Source organism: Perca fluviatilis, chromosome 18, assembly GCF_010015445.1.
Source record: "Perca fluviatilis chromosome 18, GENO_Pfluv_1.0, whole genome shotgun sequence".
Taxonomy (NCBI): Eukaryota; Metazoa; Chordata; class Actinopteri; order Perciformes; family Percidae; genus Perca; species Perca fluviatilis.
In genome coordinates, this window is record NC_053129.1 from 6,966,206 (window position 1) to 6,986,589 (window position 20,384).

Here is a 20,384-nt window from a genome sequence, read left to right on the forward strand (position 1 = left end):
GGCTCCATCGCTACATTTATGGCACTGTGTTTTCCTGTGCGATGTTGTGCAGAACCCCACAGGCTAAAACAATGTTGCAGACCGGCGCATAGAGGTCTTCTAAAAGAGCCAGATCTGCCATTGCTGATACGTGATCAACTGATGACTTCTCCTTCTCCTGTTAAACTGATTATATGCTGCACCGCAAGTCCACACTGAATCGAAAACTTGTGTACACGAGTTCAGACCAGACGAGAGATTTGATCGCAGCCTACGCTCACGTCCAAATTGATAAATGCCGAGCTTTGTGTAGGAATCGGCATACGCCCGTCGTACGCCTGTTTTAGGTCGTACGCACGTTTCATAAATGAGGGCCATTGTTTTTACAATCATCATTGTATAATGTCTGTGACTCATCAATATGTAAGTAACTGGTCATTGTGTTTCATTTCCCAGTTTCACCCTGTCTAAGTCAAATAAACTGAGTTATGACGATCCCAGTCTCCAGTGCTTGATGGTGGAAGGTGTTTAGCTGCTAGTCAGATTGCAGAGGATTACTTGCATGCAGGACAAGACACATTTCATGGTAATATTAGAATAACAGAGGTGCAGAGATTACCTGGAAACTACCAGAAGCATTTCCAGGTAATCTCTGCACCTCTGTTATTCTATTATTACCATATAATAAAAATGAAACAGGTAGTTTTGCATTTTGCAGCCTTGATTCATGGTTGTTACACAGAAACTACCAGAAGCATTTCCAGGTAATCTCTGCACCTTTGGATGATTTGTTTAATCTAATATTACCATGTAATGAAATAGAAACAGGCAGATTTGCATGTTGCACCACTGATTCATGGTTGTTACAGAGAAACTACCAGAAGCATTTCCAGGTAATCTCTGCACCTCTGTTATTCTATTATTACCATGTAATAAAATAGAAACAGGCAGTTTTGCATTTTGCAGCACTGATTCATGGTTTTACACAGAAATTATCAGAAGCATTTCCAGGTCATCTCTACACCTCTGTTATTCTAATATTACCATGTAATACAATAGAAACATGTAGTTTTGCAGCATTGATTCATGGTTATTACACAGAAACTACCAGACGTGTTTCCAGGTAAGAAGTCACAAAATGAAACATATAATTTATAAAGTATTACCTTGAAACAAAAGGGAAATGTCTGGAACATGAAGGGTGGATGAATTTCATAATTATAATATGGTAATTACCAATTTTAAATTCCAAGAAGTTTGATCTAATTTGGAAGATATTATGCTGATAGTAGCCTATAATACTGTGAAAATATCAACATTGTCAATCGGTAGTTTCAAGTCATATCCAAAACAGCTGTCTGTGTTTTCGTCTTAAACTTGCCCTGTGGTCTTGTTCCTCACATCTGCCAACAAGATGCTCCTGGTTGGGTAACTTTACCCAGTCATACCAGCTTGTTACCTGAAGTAAACCCAAAATGATAGATCTGATAAAAGCTGCAGGGGCCTGCAGCTTTGTGGTATATTACTGCTATCGACAGCACTGTGCAAAATTATCTTGAACATGACTGTTGAGAAAAAAAGACACCTTTATTTTTGTTACAAGATGTTATTTCAGTACTTTGGTCCTTGTTGAAGTCACCTGTGATGCCTTCACCACAACTGCTACACACAGCATAAAATGTAAGTACCATTCTTGGCTACTTGACTTTTTTTTTTATTGTATTTTTAATTTTATTTTGCAAAAACAGTGTGAAGATATTTCATACATAAATCTCGTTATTCATATTTCAAGTCCTTCACACTAGGACAAAACAGACAAGACATGCAAAAAATAAATATTAAATAAAAATATTTTGAGGTATTTTGAATTCCATTTTATCCTACATATATGACAAAAGTATTGTAAACTGAGCCATAGTGAGCTTTACATTTGTCACTAAATGTAGCATTTATTACACTCATTTATTTTCCTCCCATAGTTACAGTGTGGATCATTGGTGACAGCTATGTCCAGCGTGGTGCTCAGAGAGCTCCAGAGACCTTGGGATGGAACCTCAGCATGCTGGATGTCTGTGTCTGTTGGGTTGGCTGTGGTAGCTGTGGTGGGAAGGACTTCTCTCCCTCTTTTTCTACTTCCTGCAAGATAGAGTGGATGTCCTCATCCCTCATCATCCACTGTGGCTGCAACGACATCAGGGAGGTCATCCGCATCAAGCTGGTCATTGTGAAAAAGGAGGACAGGCACTCACTTCACCTCCAGCACCCTGGCATGTTTTTCAAAGGTGCCGGTGGAAAGCTGTTACCAATCCGGCGAAGATAGACAAGGCCAGGAAATTTGTCAAAAGTGGTATGGCTGCATTTGTTAGTGTATTAAATGGTGTTTTAATTAAACACCCTCACATTAGACATAACAGTCATGGCTTTTAGGGAGATAGAGTTTATTCATTGGAATTCACACCTTGGGTAAATTAAATGTTTTTAAGTACATTAGCTAACTGCCCCAAAGACCACATCGAATTGCAGTGAACTGCTTACAGTTGGCAGTTTCAGTGCTTTTTAATTGCCAATTTGATCTGATTCAAAGGGAAAGCAAATTACACAATCCAACTAAAACATAAAACATCAATACTGAACTCTTTTTACAAGGGATACAAGTCTAGGTTAAGTAGAAAGTGAAAATATTCCATGGGTTGACGGTAATTTTTCCCCCAAGGACTTGACAAAAGAACTTGAAAATATATCAAATAATGTGCTTTGTGTAAATAATATCTGGTGTTTTCTAGTGAGTCGTTGACCCGTTGCCTGTTTTGCTTAGCGATTTTTGTACCTCTGCCTTACCTGACTTTTGCCTGATTTTTTTAACCTCTCCCTTGGATTTTGTTTTAGACACTGTTACCTGGTTTTGGAATAAAACCATTTGTGAACTTTTACTCTGTCTGGAGTTGTGCATTTGAGTCCATACTGGTTGTGCCCTGATATCTAGGCAGACAGGGACGGAGTGACAATCTGTGCGTTCGGGAAAAGTCCAGAATGAGCCGTCGGCTTAAACTTAACGTGTTTAATAATTTCTGTTAGGTTAATTTGAAACATTAAACTTTGTTGTATATGAGAGGTTGTAGTGAGCTCACTTTTGCTGCTAGGATGAAGACTATGGTATTGAATTAAATGGGAAAACATAAGGCATGCATTGGTACCACTCTAAACGTGCTAACAAACAGGGAAGGGGGCTAAATAATTCACCAAATGTAACCAAAAGTTTAACCAAAAAATCCTAGCTTGCACTTTGTCTGTCTTCCATCAGTGTGCAGTTTTGCCTTGTCTTTCATATTTGCGTTTACTATGGTGGAACTGGCAAAGACCTGGTGGTTGTTTGTGAAAGCTTCAGACAAAATTGATAGGGCCTAGTCATTTTCATCATTTCACAGCCTTAATATGAATCAAAAGTGTAATATTGACATTGACAAAATATTAAATAGGTTATACAGTGCTAATTCGTTAACACAAAGCAACACATTTTATATCAATAATAATGAAGATAGTTGCAGCACAAAAGATGACAGGCAGAGTGCTGGGAAATGCCAGGATGTCCCAGGATGCTCTACATCACAATATTTCACACAGCCCAAGTCAGATAGTCACAGCCTGGAACAATTTTTTGTTTACCACCCTCAGCAAAAGCCTAAACACCTGTCTCTACAGAGAGTGTTTAGCTGTAAAGATGGTACCAACCGCAATGGCTAATAAACACAAGCCCAATTATCATCATTGGTTTTGAGATGTCACTTGCTGTGAATGCCTTGTCTGATAGGCTACAGTATTGTGGCATAGTATCAGGACTTCCTGGTCTGTCGCACATGGCTAGGGGCGAATGGCCGGATAATGGGCCTATTTGGGAGAAAGTCCAGGACTGTTTTTTAGCCCCAGTCTGTCCCTGTAGGCAGATAATATGGCTTGCATCTTAACATAAAAAATTCTAAATCAGAAAATATTGTCCAACTTTGTAAAGTTTGAGCATAATTGATGTAAAACATTTTTCCATTAAACTTATACAGGATACAGGCTCTACATTTTCGGAATTGGAAAGATAATTTGCTTCTTTTAAAAAGAAAATCTGTTCATCACAATGTATTAGTCCAATATAAGTTTTCTTAGAGATGCAGACTGTTGTGAACACAAAAATATAGAGGTGTTTTAAAGGAAGTTTTTCAAGTGTTCCACTAAATCCAGACTGACTCCTGCTGAATTCAATCAATTCAGCTATAGAGTATTTTGCATAAGGTAACTGCTATTACTGTTGTTGTGCAATAATACGTGTGGCTAATTTGTAAAATAATACTTCATGTTATGAATACAAAAAAGTTATGAAGTATGTTTTCTATTTTGAAATATTAAAATTTTCTATTAAATTGTTAGAGATGTTGAATAATATACAGTAGTGGTGTAACAGATCCCCCCCTATGGTTTGACAAGCATACAAACCACTTTTTTTAGAAAGTAAAATAGTGATGTATTACACTTCTGAGTAACTTGCCCAACACTGCTCCCCACATTTTAGTCTTCTAACCATTCACAAGACATTGTCTTAAAAAAAGTCAAAAGACAGAAACGGCAACCTCTATGTGACGCCCCGGGCATAGCAGCAGCTTGACTGTGCAACTTTGCATTTGCTTGGTATATCCATCTGGGAACTTTCCGTTGGAGAACTTTTGGGAAGGGGCGAAAATACTGGTTAGCTGATTGGATAAACCATCTGTCTATCACCACCTGTGTTGGTGATATCCAAATCCAGACATGTATAAAGTACTAGAGACCCCAGTGGCGTAACGAGCCAACACCGGGCCCCTATGGAGGATTATCAAGGCGGGCCCCACTACTACAGCATGTGATGACGGCGCAATGTCCACAAGTAGGCTACCAAGAATAGGACAGGAGAGGATCATAGAGAAAAAGCATATAAGAGATGAGATGACTGACAAAATCAGGAGTAGCCTATGCGCACCACAACAACAACAAAAAAACACTGGTGAATACGCACCATAACACATGAAGACACGGGAGCTTTTGTAAAAAATTGCAATAAAAGTTGCGATGTCTTTTGTATGTTTGTTGCAATGAAGTTGCAGAAGACAGTGAAAAAAAAATGTTTGTATAGTTCTTTAAAAATAAAAAGGAAACTTGTTTTGGGGAGAATAATAATAATTATTACTATTAATTAATTACTCTGGGCTGAGATTTCCTAGGAACCTTACCAAAAAGGCTGAGGATGCTGCAAATGTTGGTATTATATGAAAATGGCTGGTGGATTTAAGACAAAAAATTATTTATTGAATGAATCAAATATGAACATATATGTCACTGTCAGTGGCTTGTTGATCTTTACATTGTTAGTTAATTTCCTATCCTGGCCACACAAACACATTCATACGGTAAGTATTTATTGGACTTTAACTTATCATTGCACTTACAATAACGAGCCTAGCTGCCCTCACTTTGGGTCATCGTGTATGTCTCATCTGTGTTTTTTCCTGCATCCACCGTGTGCGATTGTGTGTGTGTGTGTGTGTGCGCGTCAGTCGCGGGGGAAATGGAGCAGCAGCCACGCCCGCGGCAGAGAGCAGACAGCATTGAAACAGCAGCCTCTTCAGTGACTTCATAAAAATCGTTACAGCGTACATTGATGTTAAAATGTATACAGGTTGGCAGGACGGTCTGAAATGTTTTGCACCGTCTTTCGCTGTACGTTTTGTTGGTAAATGTGAGATGTTCGAGTCACACACATTGTCAGGGACCAAGCAGCATAGGCAAGGACACACGGTTGTTGTTCAGAAAAATGTAGGCTTTATTTTTGCCAGCTATAGCCATTACAGTTTCAACAAAAATACTTAGAAGTGTGTCTTTAACAAAACTGAGGTCAACATAACAATAATACCAGGTACCTTTAACATAAACAAACCGACCTCCAGAAACACTGGAGAGAGGGATATATATACCCCAAGACTAGCCCAACCCAAACACAAAGGGAAAAACATGTAACTTACTACAATTACCAAGACCCAAATTAAACCCCACAACCAACCATAAGAGATTACTAAAGAAACAAACACTACCAAAACCCAATATTAGTCTAACACAAACAAATTATCCACATGCTGCTGTGTTGTTAAGTATTTTGTAGTTCAGAGTCCCCCTGCCCACTGCCAAGAGTTGGTTCCTTCCACTTCCTGTGGTGGAGTATAAAGGACAATTTCAAACTCCAGCTCTCCCTTTAGCAGATGGCTCAGCAACAGCAGCATGTGGAGAAACCAGAAACAGGTACAAATCAACAATTTATGAAACAAACAATTTATGAAAAGATTAAACATTTCTAAAAAAAATGTGTTTGTAGTTATTTGTAAAAATTAAACCCATTACCCCACATTACATGCTGGCGGTGGATAGGGCACACATCGTCTTCATAACAGAAACAAGGAAATTAATTTGAACCGTTCTCACTCCCGCTTGGTCAGTGGCTGCACGTGGGACTGCTGGGATTGTCGCGAGTAATGAAAATGCGATAGGGGGCCCCGACTGTCAATCAATATCTTCCAGTGATGCGGGCCCGATGATTGGTCCGGGCCTGTAAGCACCGCTTACCCTGCTTACCGATAGTTACGCGTCTGAGAGACCTGTCTGAGAGACCCACACTTGAGTAAAAGTACAAGTGCTCTATCAAAAAGGTGACTTGAGTAGAAGTAGAAGTGTTGCAAGTAGTTAAAATGTACTATGTACTGAAAGCAAAAGTAAAAGTATTGTGTTATTTAGTTATTAAAGAAAGCAGTCAAAAGTTTGAATATCATATTGTTGTATTATTTAAAATGTTAAGCCAAGGCTGTACCCAAAGAAATTAACAAATATTAAATATATTATATTAAAAATAACAAATATGAACAAATACGGAAATAAAATGTACAATTATCACACTGTGCAAGTAAAATGAACATCCTCTCCAGCATAGTAACGATTAAAGCCCCAAAAAAACGTATCACACACTAGCTAGTAACGTGTGATGTAGAGGAAACTTAGCAAGCTAGCAACATACAGATAAACTAGCAGCTTCACATGACAGGGTCAAACGGTTAACGTTCAGTACTCACTGCAGATTGACAAAAATGACATGTAAAAATGACATGAAACAACTCAGGACTAGATTACTCTGCTGTAACAATAGCTAAATAGAAAGAGTACACACTTACATCGTCTCTGACTTCTGAACAGGCAACCGTAATGAAAAGAAACACGACGCAATCTCTGGGATTTATTACGTAAATTACGTAATTAGCGTACACACACTGTAACCTACACAGTCTCCGTAGCGTGAGGAATTCACAACAGTAACGAGTAATGATGCAGCACATCAAAAATCTATCGGAGTAAAAGTATTTCATTCATCGAAAATATGTACTCAAGTAAAAGTGGAAGTAGGAGAAAAAAATAATACTCTAGTAGAGTACAGATACAGCCTTTTAGTACTAAGTAGAGTAGTGAAGTAGTTCTACTCCGTTACTATACAGCTCTGGCCAAATCAACCGGTTTGGACATTAATGGCTGTATGTTGAGTTATTTTGCACATTTACACTGTTATACAAGCTGTAAACTTAAAAAGTGTCATTTCTTCAGTGTTGTCCCATTAAAAGATATAATGAAATATTTACTAAAATGTGAGGGGTGTACTCACTTTTGTGAGATACTTTATATGAAGATTCAGAGAGAGAGATGGTGAGAGAATCTGGAGGCTGTAAGGTAACCGTAGTCATGGAGAGAGCAAGAGAACAGAGACAGCGATCATACAGCGTGAGCTTAGGCTACTCTGGAACACAAGGTTGTTTGTTTGAGAGCATTTCTACAAGTTTATTGATCATGAGTCACACTTTCCAGATGTTTCACCATTTCCACTACAAACACACTTGTTGGTGGGACATTCCAATTTAAGTCCCAATATAAAGGTAATGCTCAGATGCCCAGGTTTATGCTTCTTTTAGTTATTTTTACAGTTTCTGCTGTTGTAGGCCTTGATGCCTGCATTATGCATTTTGAGTGTTTTTTGTTAGGCTGCTAAACATGTATGGAGGCCCATTTAAGAAAATACAACATTTTCTAAGACACAATGAGTGATGAGTCAAGTAGTTGTAAATCTGTGATTGTACATTCACAAGCAGCATCTGGCAACATAAGTAATGCAGAAATTGAGATACAGAATAGGAATGTAACATATTCACATGTGTTGCCTTAGTCAGCTAACTTATGAGTAATCCCATTCTTTTCGTTTTCCTACAATATTTACCTGCCAGTATTCAAATTAGCAGTGTGGCATTGAAAGGTGGGCTACCCAGAGCGTCAGATAAACTCAACCAATAACAACCAATAACATATTGCCAATTATTATTGGTCAATGTTGTTTCTGGAACTATGCTGAAATAACATGAAAATACGCACACCTTACTATAATATCACACAGTTTGACATCTCTAGCATTAGCATTACGTTAATGTTTCATTGCCTGTATGGCAAGTCATAGATAACTTGCTGTCACAGCCTGTGGGAAAGTTGGTGGAATTTGAAGAGCTCTGCAACTGGCGGCAGCAGCTCCTACTCTGGCCAGGAGCATAACTTTGCTCTGCTGCAGGGTTGCCAGCTCTGCAGGGCTGGACTGGCCATCTGGCATACTGGGCATTTTCCCGGTGGGCCGAAGCACTTTTGGGCCGAATCGCCGATATAAATAGGCCTTTTTTATTTTTTTGGCCGGGCCGGCCCATAAAGAACTCCCAGCGGCCCATTGGTTAATTTTCTTTATTGGCACTGGCCATTCCCAATCAAATCAAGGAACCCCACTCCGGGCCGCAAATTTACGAATCCCACTATGGCCACGCCTCCTGGCCCTGAGACACGAGCTATAAAAGTTATGCTGGAAGTTTAGCATTCACGTTAAAATGGACAAACGACCACCAACGTGCAAGGGAGGTGCAGAGAAATTACAGAAGAAAAAGATTAACAATCTACAGGCGGATTCCTCAAAAGGTGCCAAAATTTTCGGACGTTTGGGGCTGTAGTAGCTGCTTCAACATCACCATTACCTGAAGCCGAGGAGAGTAATGGTGCGTTCTTTTTGTCCACCGAAGTCGTTTTACGAGTCGTTTTCCGGAGACCCGTAAGTTGCAAAAAGAACGTCCCCGAGGTCGTATTTACGACTTGTCAAGTCGTCTGAACTCAGAGGACCCCGAGCTCACTTTCAAAGATAGCTATGTCGTGCATCACACGTAGTAAACATTGTGGTTTTCTACAATTTTAAGCACTTTTGTCTTTGTTGTAACCAAATGAAGAAGTCGTACACATAGCGCTGTATACTGCTACCTATAGGCATGTCGCTACAGTCTTATTAGGAGTTAAATACCGCCTGATTAGTTATTTTGTAGCTTGTGCAGCTGAAATTGGCTAGAGACGCTCGGTTGCTATATGACAACAATGGCTTTAAGCAGAGTCTTGAGCAGAAAGCAGAGCAGTAGCCTAACGTTAACGTTAATCAAAATGTAATTTTCATGTATCAAACTGTGAAATATATGTGTGTAATATGTCAATAACTGGGTGAATAGAATCCTAAATGTTACTAAAAATGTTACAAAAATCCATCTTTTCTCCGACTCGTAGAATTGTGTGACAAAAAGAATGCAACAACCCGCGGTTATTCATTTTTCGACACGGATGTGACGTCACGCTCGAGCTACTAGTCGCGATTACAAGACAAAAAGAACGCACCATAACCGTGTCAGGGCCATGGGAGCGAGTGAGGACAAGATCAAAGAGAGAGTAGATGACGGTGTGTGTGCGCGTGCGCGCCACGTCATAAAGATAACAAGCCGTTTGGCTGTAAAATTAAAGTTAGTGGCTGTCAGGTAACCTAACTGCTTAAGCTTACATTGAAAATGCTAGCAGTTAGCCTGTTGGGTAGCTGAAAAGTCTGTGTGATCTATAAAATCGGGCATCAGTGTTCCTTGAATGGCTTAATTAGCTTCTCTTGTATTGGTGCTCTTTTCCAGGGCATATACTACTCTCAGCTTTATTGTAGCTTTTGGGAAGGGTTATGGTTATTGTATTTAGCAGACACTTGTGTCCAAAGTGACAAAATATGAATCTTACAATAGTTAAATTAACAGTAAATTGTTTTTAAAGTTACTAAGCCAATATTAAGCAAAGTAGTAGCAAATTTAGTTGTCCTAAATTTGCCTTGTGAAATTAGATGAGGTATATTATCATAAATAAATAAATAAAGCTCTGTGAACACGAAGACCAATTCACTGATATACAAACTATGTTTTTTGTTGTAAACTGTATACTAGTCCGTTTACTGCCTTTGCTAGAGAGGCAGCCGCTGGTGCTGGGCTGCTGGGCACGTCATGTGTGTATGCGTGTGTGTGTGTGTGTGTGTGTGGGGGTTTGGTCTACCTAACTAGCGAAAAAAAAAATTCAACACAGGAAAATCGCAGACATGGCAACCCTCCCGGGCAGCAGTGTCCTAACGTGGTGGACCTTTATTTTCCAACCTCTTTTATTCAAAAGTTATCACATTTTAACCCTTCTTTATTAAGTCACGTTTTGACTTTGGTGAATGCCAATTTAAGGTTAATAACTGTGGCTGGCATATGCTCTTTTAAGCTGGGCATCTTGCTCTAAAGCTAATTCCTTCTGTCTATGGCTAATTAGCTAGTTAACATGCTAATAATGCTTACATATGACGTTAAATAAAATATTAGAATTTCACTCACCAAAAAAACTGGAGCACAGACTTATTGGAGGGTCTCTTAGTACAATTAAACACACAGCAAGCCATATTTGTCAGATATCTGCATGAAAATTTCTCTGAAAAGGCAAAAACATGACCAGGAGGTCAAGTGCAGAGACTTGCTAAAAAAAAGGGCTCTATCTGTGATGTGTAATGTTAAGCTTGTGCCTTTTTAAAAAAAAAAAAGCTTTACCTTTTTAGTGTTAAGCTTAGCACACTGGCTTGGCGTCATCCAGCCAAGCTCCACCCTCGTGTCCAAAAATCCTCATGTCTGGTTTCAAAAACCCAAGATGCTGACGGGCAAATTGTCAAACTCAAGGCTGTCCACAAACCTATGGGTGACATCACAGCTGCTATGTCAACTCCTTTTGTTTTTACAGTCTATGGCTGCAACACGTGTCTTTCGGTTTAATAAAAGGCATTCATTTTTAAGGATTCTGTTCTATTCTACAGCATTGAGAAAAAATACCTGAATTCCAAACTTATAAACTGAATACCTACCCAACAAACCATTAGTTAAATATTTAGGTCCAGCCCTGGTTCAAGGTTTCAATCCTTTTTTCACCTTTGACAACACCCAGCATCAGTGAGAGGAGGGGTTGGCTGTGGTCAAAAGTGTGCTACGTTGAACCTGTAGCTACACCCAATAGCGCCACCAGCTCCTGAACTACAGTTCTACATCACTGCAGCAAGGTGAAAAGTTAAACAACTGAAGGTCAGCAAAAACAAGACTTTCAGAGGGTGTAAAGTTATTATTTAACCTTGTTTTACACTTTTATTTATAGTGCTGATTCCAAACTTCAAAGTCAGAGCCCATTTACCATTTCAAGAACACGCACAGCAAATCTGATTGGACAACAGTTCATATGTTGCTTTTATTCACATTAGTGAATCAAATAAAAATGTCTTATATGCATAATGTGTAACTAAATCTGACCAGTGTTTTGTTTCATGTACAGTAAAGCCCCTTTTTGTCTCCCTTTTCTTCTCCAGGTTATGGTAACATTGCCCCAAGTACTGAGGGAGGAAAAATCTTCTGCATTCTGTATGCAATATTTGGAATCCCACTGTTTGGATTCCTCCTGGCAGGCGTCGGTGACCAGCTTGGTACCATATTTGTCAAAAGCATCGCTAATGTGGAGAAGATGTTCCGGGTGGGTCACAATGTAACTCCTATCATCTATGAGTCAGCTGTGTGGAAATTATATGGTTATAAAATTGACATTTTTAATGTTGGCCCATTGTTTTAAATAAGGACAGTAACAGACCATAGGAAAAGAATCCCAGTAATAAAATGAGACACACTAAGCACATTTTTGAAAGGCAACATAATGAGTTTTTGAAGCAAGGGCGGAAACAGCCCAGCTGATCACTCACCTAACCCTTCTGAGGAAGCTGTTTTACTGATTGGCAATTAAAACCAGACAATTGACACCCACACCTGCAGCCACGGGAAATGCTTATACGCATGCTTGGTTTAACCAAAACGACAAACAATCTAATCTCCCAACTCCTTCAGATCCCGGAAATCCAACAAATATGTTATGTCCTTAGAAACCATTGATGTTAAAATAACTGAAGGAAGGATGGGAGATGCATGTCAAATTATCAGTACAATTTATTTAGAAAAAAACTGCAAAAAGAGAATGTGCAACACTGCTCCACAGAGATGAGGACTAAAGATCAAATGAAGACCAAAACATAAACAAGCTATGAAACAGAAACAACAGCATTAGTTAATAAAGCAAAGACTGAATCACAAACAAAAGTACAGGCCAACACCCTGCCCTTTGTACACACACTTGCACAGCACGGCCTGCTGCCAGCACACAAAGGCCAACGGGGAAGCCAAAGTTGCAGGTTCTCCTTCCTCCCTTGTCCAGGGAGCTGAGTGAACACCGGTGTACTTGGCCTACCAGCAAATGTTTCCATTGACAGCAATGGAAAAGAAACCAACTTAAATAATTAATATAACACTTATTTAAGAACTAGTTAAAAGAAAAGATAAACAGTTCTCTGGATTTAAAAGGTAATTAAACAAAGTCCGATGTTGTCAGTTCGAGCTTCCGCCACAATGTCCACGTCCACGCGTCATAGTCCGTTCCATACACAGCCCACGAGAGGGGGTCCGATTCCGTCGGGGGGGTAGGCTGGGCTTCTCTTCCCCTTACTCTTGAAGGCAGAGGGATAAAGACAGCTCTTAGTCAAGTATAGCCTACACAGAAAGGACAGTTCTTCTCCGCACGCCCGAAGTGGGTAGCTAGAGGACTTTCCTTTACTTATCTGTACACATGCGTTGAATCCGTTAATCAGGTGGCTGCATCCCTCCTGCTGCTTCGGCCTCTGTCGATGTGTCCCGATCTGCACCCCCACTCGTTCGCCGCACTTCCTTCCCAGTCAGTCCGTCTCTGCTCCGTGTTACTGCTTCCTCATCTGTGTTCCTTCCACTTGTGGCCATGTTACTGTCCTGTAGTGAGGTTACCCGTGAACCCCCTGCTTCGAGGCATGTATCGAAAACATGAGAGTTTAGATTCTCTGCCCGAGCCCGCCCGACTTTCGGGCCGGGCCGTTATTTTCCGCCACTATCCTGGGCCGAGCCGGGCCGGGCCCTTGATCAAGCTTTTGTGTTTTTTACTATAGCCTAATTGAGTGGGGAGAAAACTATGTTATAATCAGAAATAGGAGAATTACCTTTGAGCAAGTTTGGATGAAAGTCGGAGGTATGGAACCATTTTAAAACAAGTCGTGGGTAGTGACAATACATACGTGTCGGCTTTGTTGAGTGCATTAAGTGCGGCACGCTGTCGCCTATAACAGCAAATAAAACGGGGACTTGGATGATGAACAGACACATGAAGCAGGCTCGCCGTTGCAGAAAAGATGACAGTCAGCCTTCAACGTCCTCATTTGTTACTTCTCCAAGCATGATGAGAGGCAAGCCCTCACAGAGAAATACCTTTTTTTCTTTTTTACGTTTCTTCATTCAGATCCATTTGCGATCCGTTCCATTCTGAATAAACAAATAGCGCAGTTTACATGCTTAGTCCTTGTTGCATTATTCATTAAGATCATTTTAACAGATTTCTGCAGTTCAAACAACTCTGAATTGTATGAGAACGTCAGTTATAACGGCCCACGTATTAAAAAAGTGTCGGGTTGAAATCGGCCTCATAATTCCAGTTAATGTGTAGGGCCGGGCTTGGACACAACGCGCACGGGCTCGGGTTGGGTCGGGCTTACTCTAAAGACATTCATGGCTAATAACTGTGAAACAGTTTGTGACACAATGCTATCCCTAACTTCACCACCAGATGTCCTCATAGAGTTCTGAAGCTTCGAGTAGTGAACCTTTTTTCGATACAATTGGCTTGAAAGCTTCACTGCTTCAGAAAGCTTCAGTTCGCCATCACTACCGTCCTGCCATTCCGGTCCCTCTCGCTCCGTGGTGGGGATGGCTCGGGACTATCCCTCGCTGTCGGACCGTCTTTCCCTTTCCTGGTTTCCGTTCCGCTGTCGACCACACGTCTCACTGAATAGCATCCTCCTGCACGCAGGTAGAGCGTCAGCACAGGCCTCGCAGATCTCGACCGTCCTCTCGTCCAGCCTCACCTCCAGTCCTGTCCTCGGTCCTCTCTGCCACCAGTCCCACGCCACCTGAAGCCCACATTTCTCCCTCCCCTTCTTCCTTGCTGCTCGCTTCCTCTCTCTCTTCCCTCGCTCCCCGTGTTCCTTCCCCTTTGTCTGTTCTCCGTTGTCTTTTTCTAACTACTCTGATCTCTCTGCCACACCTGTCTTCCATCAGTTCATTAGTTTTCCCACACCTGAATTCACTCGGCCCATCAGTCTAGTCAAGTCAAGGGAGGGGGGCGTGGTCTTGCCTTGGTGAACAGTTAATTCATAAAAAGCAGTTACACATGCAGTATATTATAAAAAACACGGGCACAGCAAACAGAAATAAAAACATGCAAACACTAAAATCCTTAAAAACACACATGCAAATAATGAATAAAAGAACACAACACATCAATTCACATGCAACAATAAAATAAGTGGCACACAGGGATATTATTATATATCCAGGGGCCAGTTGTTCAAAACATTTAATCTGGATCAAAATTATCCGGATTTGGAAATCCCATTTTTTTGCTGTCCCGGATCAGGTAATCCTTATCCAGATATACAGTTTTCAAGATTACCAAAATCCGGATTACCAGTGCTCTAAATGGGACAACATATCACAATGTGGGCTACCAGCTATGTAAAGAACAGGTAGGAGAGCCAACATGGGGTCACTGTAAGTGTTTTTTATTTTGAGACAAAACACAAAAATAACAACCATCCACTTCCATTCATAATTTATTTTATGACCCCTCATCTGAGTTACAACAAATAAAAACAAATATACCTTAACAAATATATTGTGGATATTATGGAAATGTCTTAAAAACAAAACAAAAGGCTAAATGTCCAACAGTTTACAAAATAAAGAATGTTCAGGGTTCTTCTTCATCTGAGGAGGAGAGACCAGCATTTCCAAGCCCTGCTTTTAGGAGGCAGATCTGAAATTTGGCTTTGGTTTGCTGCAGTTTGGTCAGCTTGATTTGTTCCTCTGCCAGGAGTATCTGTGCTTCTACTCTTTCACTTTCTCATTTAGACATGGGGACAAGATCATTTCTATTTTTATTTTATTTTTACTTTAATATACTGAATAGCTTAATTGGAAGCCTATGTCTACTTCATCTACTTTATCACTGTTACAACGGTTACACAAGTCAAGTGCAAACTATAAATATAAGTATATACACTACATGATACAAATGTATTATTTGACCAATTTTAAAGTTTTACTACATTTTCTAACTGGAATCCACCTTGAAATCCTACCCCCTGTTGGGATCAGGATAATCCTGTTTTTTTGGATCAAAGATATCCAAATCCTACTGACAAGTTTTGAACAACACAAACTGAAGGTTTGATCCAGATTAAAACTAGGGTTGGATTCCGTAATCTAATCAGATTTCAGAATCCTTTCCCTTTTGAACAACCCATTTTCAAGATTTGATCCAATCCGATAACCAAAATCCGATCAGATTACCTTTGAACAACTGGCCCCAGATTCTTCACTTTTGACATACTCATTCAGCAATCAGAGAACCTGGAAAAGAGAGGGAGGAGGCACACAAACACACACACACACACACACACACACACACACACACACACACACACACACACACACACACACACACACACACACCACAAGGAACTACCTAACAAGCCTTTCCAAACAAGTCTGGAAAAAATGGAAAAAGCTAAATCTTTCACAGACAAATAAAATAAAGTCTCATATCAGTCTTTATAAAAAATATTGAAATAACATAAAAAGGGATAATTTTAAAGTTGTGCAAACAAACATGTTTGGCTTAAGAGAGTAAAATGATAGCTTGGTTGACATCGGTGGCGAAATTCCACAAGTTTTCATCTGCTCCTTTGATTTGTTGCCATATAAAGGTTCTTAAGAACATTAAGCAATTATGTGTTAATCAATTATTGTTGCTGTTAATAAAGAAGGTGTGAACTAAGATTAAATTAAGTACAATAAGTGTTTCACTGCACTTTAGGTTACTTCATTTGTGTGCCCACAGAATAATCCAATTTACTATTAAAATCTAACCAAAACTACAGTATGTGCTTTATTGAATTTAAATAGCAGTACATTTCTGTTTTTGTCTGGTTTTAATACATGTACCTGTATTTGTATTTCTACATCCTTACCCAAAAATGTTCCTGATCTTATCACATTACCTGTGTGACATCCTCTTCGTTGACATAATTACATTTAACACTACAGTCTCGGCATCATCTGCTCCGCCAAGGTCATCTTCCGGATTCCCATTCTACTGTGTCTCTTCAAAAGTTTTATGACGCTCATGCACACTTGTTTGTGGTGAGTCGTCAGGATTAGTCAGATCAACAATTTCAGGGAAATTATCATCGCTTGAGTTAGTGTCCTTCCCCAACAGCTATTCGGTCACCAAATTAAGTAATATATATTTGACTTTGATTTGTTCATCAGCCATTATGGATAGCACTGCCTTGTATCTGCAAACACATTTTTAGAAGAAATTCTTGAAATGCCAACTTTGAAGATGAATGCGCACACACACACACACACACACACACACAGACACACACACACACACAGTAAATTATCAGCCTTTCAACTGCAGTGTTTTGTGTGGATGAAGGCCATCAAAATCACTGTCAGCTTGAATTGCGTGTAGCATGTAACGTAACGGGAATTGATTAAAGGGTAAGGCAGAACCAACACCATTGTTGTCATAGCTACAGCAGTTTGTTCAGCTGCTCAGGTAGCCTCTGTAGCTGAACTCCGGCTATGGTAAGGGGTGTGACATTTCTGGCACAACCTCTTAAGCTAAGTTCACACCAAAAAAAGCGATCCAGTGATTTTCCGTAGGGTTGTGCGGGCGGAGAGCGGAGTGTTAATGAAATGGTCCCTTTGTGCGACGTCCTGTTGTGTTCTTTAATATCCCAATGTGGTACAAGTAGACTTTTCATTGAACTTGAAGGCAGCTTGATTTTACGTAGAAAGAGAGAAAGAAAAGAGACGAGCGAGACAAATCGATTGTGCTTTGTTGTTGCAGGAAACAGCTGTTACATAGCCTGGTTGACACCAGACCCCTCTCAGTTGTAACTGAAAGTGGGTCTGGGCAAGGTTCATTCACAGCCCATTTCCAAAGGGGCGTCACCAACAGACGCTGCTCAAATGCCTCTGGGTGCAATTGGATAGTCCTTCAACCAATCAGACCAGCGATCCGGGTGACATAGCAGTGACAGCGGCATCAACGGGTTGCTGCGCTTCAGTGGCCGTCATGTTGAATGTAAACAAAAAGCTGCTTGCCGTCACAGCGCTATCGTCATCGTGTAAAGCCCACCTCAATGGTTGTGATTGGTGCCTTGCTTTGGAAAAATTGGAAATGGGCTTGAATGGGCTCTTGGCCAGACTGACTTGCAGAGCAAATCTCAAATTTGCCGGAGGTTCGTCAGGGGTTTCCCAGGTTAGCTGTTAAACAAACTCCTGGGCAGTTTAGTGCTTGTGTTTCGTGTTTTAAAACTTTCTTTTAGCGGCGACATGGATGTATTAAGAGAACAGGCAGTGATAGGGGGATTCTTACACCGCCGCAAAACACACCCCGAAACACACCGACAAGTCTGATCGCGGGTTACATGATTGGCCACCGCAGCGTGACGTGGGGTTGCGTCCCCCTGCGATAAACCCCGCCACAGCCTAAATGCGCTAGCCCCATTCAAAATGAATGGATAGTCTTGCATTTTTTCTGCACTGTCTGCAGCTGACGCAGGCTGTGTGATTGCCCACTAGGGAGTTGACCAAACACAACAGAATGAGCCAACTGACCAATCAACACAGACTGGGATTTTTTTTGGGAAGCTGGGGCTGAGGGCAGCAATGGGCAGTATGAGAATGATAGTGTGTTTTTTGAACATCAAAGCATGTAAAGCTATTCTTTTAGACCCCAGTAATACATGCAGTATATGACGCTAAAACAGAGTGTAATAGGATCTCTTTGAGATGGTGCCTGACCATTAGGACTTTGACGGTGAGGAGAATATTTTAAATTTACTACTGGACAGTGCAGAAAAGCTAATATGGGAGAAATATGATCTCTTTTCCTAGTTCTTACACATGCTGCAGAAATCGCGATCAACTGGACAGTAAGGATTAAGGATTTATTGGAGTGATCTAATAATAAGGAATTGCAATAATCCAGCCTTGAGGTAACACACGCATGGAATAGTTTTTCTGCATTTTTTTGAGACAGAATGTTGCTGATTTTGTCAATGTTACACAGGTGATGAAAACCAGCCAGGCCATCTAAACATTGTTACTGCGCAAGTGTTCATTAAACTTTACAGTAAACTGTAGAGTTTACATTTTCTAAAAGGTCACTTCAGGTTGCATTTAGCATTGTGGGGGATACATGGTGTCACAGACCTCCCCTGTTAAGCAACAGTTTTTCTATCCCGGTGAAAATGGCTTCCTTTACACCCCTCTTAAACTATCCGTCCTCTCAATGTGTACCTTGTGGTCCTCAATTAAGTGTCCTTTATCTTTCAGATGTAAGTAAACTGCAGAGTCTTGACCTCAGGCGTGAGATGCTGATGTAACAGGTGTTTCGTTTCCCCAATAAACATGTCTGTACATTACTCACTGCATTGGACAGTAGGGCTGCGTTTAAAAAAATTATTTTCTGGTTTAAATCTATTTATATTTAAATGATCCAATATCGATTCATAAAATTCAAATTTAAATCAGATTGATTCTCCTGTTTTGGTGTTGGCTTACAATTGTTAATGTAAATGCAGCAGCTTAGAGGGAACCTTGTACAGTTGTATAATCTCTTTCATATCCAAGCTAAATTGGTTTTCCAACTGAAATATCGGCACCAGAATTGAAAACGTGATTGATTTGTTACCTTGTGAAATCGAATGGATTTGGGAAATCACTGGCGATACCCAGCCCTATTGTACAGCATATAGTAGATTGCTTTTCTTGTGTTTGGGTGTGTGCAGTCTTTAGGGTGGACCAGCATGAATTACATGTATTAATTCACCATTATGAATTACATGTGAGTTTGTTTATCTTTAGTCAAAAAACTAAATGTAAACAGAGCAATAAATACATTTTTCACAAATCATGAAGTTTTATCAAGTTCTACTGAACTTAATAACACTGACACTTCCATTGCATACTTTAATATTTTTTTTATGTCTAAATATATGGTCTAAAGATAAATGTTGATGAAAAACAACTCACTTCATGGATGAATAATTTGTGCATGCATGTGTGAGAGAGACAACATAACAGTTTGCATAACAACAACAAGGCATAAACAGTTTTATTTACCAACAAGATTTCCCATTTACTTAGGGCTACCCCTTGATTTCGCCGCTATAACTTTAGCAGATTACAGTTGCATAGCCATTTACTTTAAAATCAGATTTGTCATGTTTCGGGTAAACATCAAAGTACGAGTAAGGTGGGGAACCCACAACACTTGGCCAACGTGGCGCCTCTGTTGATGAAATGATTTAGCCTTGACTCAACGTTACCGTTCTTTGTGCACCTTCTAATGCTAAACAAAGTTGTAAGTTGTTGCATCTCCATCTGTAATTTTCGACTTGCATGTTTTGCATATTACAATCTATTTTTGGTTGACCACCACATAGTCTTTATACGCAAACAATTATTTTTGCTGTCATCATTTCCAACTAGTACTCAGTGATTAAAGTGATGGTTCGGAGTAATTTCACCCTAGGGTCCTTTGCACCATGACCTCGAGCCAAACACCCCCCCAGAAGCTTTTTTCACCTGGGTCGAACATTGGGAGCGTTAGCGTAGCGTAGCGTTATCAGCTGAATAGCTTAGCGCAGAGGCTAATGGATCCGAAGTGTCTCTTAACATTACCCCACTAATAATGCCCGAAATGATACCAAACGTCTACAGTAGTACAAATAGGTTATGCACTCATAAAACGATGGATTGTAAAAT

The 20,384-nt window shown here is 40.2% G+C and overlaps 1 protein-coding gene across 1 annotated transcript in view; it reads left to right on the forward strand.

Moving 5' to 3' along the window:
- Positions 1 to 20,384, forward strand: part of kcnk10a (potassium channel, subfamily K, member 10a) — a 151,944-nt gene that overhangs the window by 112,204 nt on the left and 19,356 nt on the right. Inside the window, exon 4 of the mRNA XM_039781978.1 lies at positions 11,786 to 11,946. Within this exon, the coding sequence (XP_039637912.1) occupies positions 11,786 to 11,946 (161 nt within the window). The remainder of the gene's footprint in view (positions 1 to 11,785; positions 11,947 to 20,384) is intronic.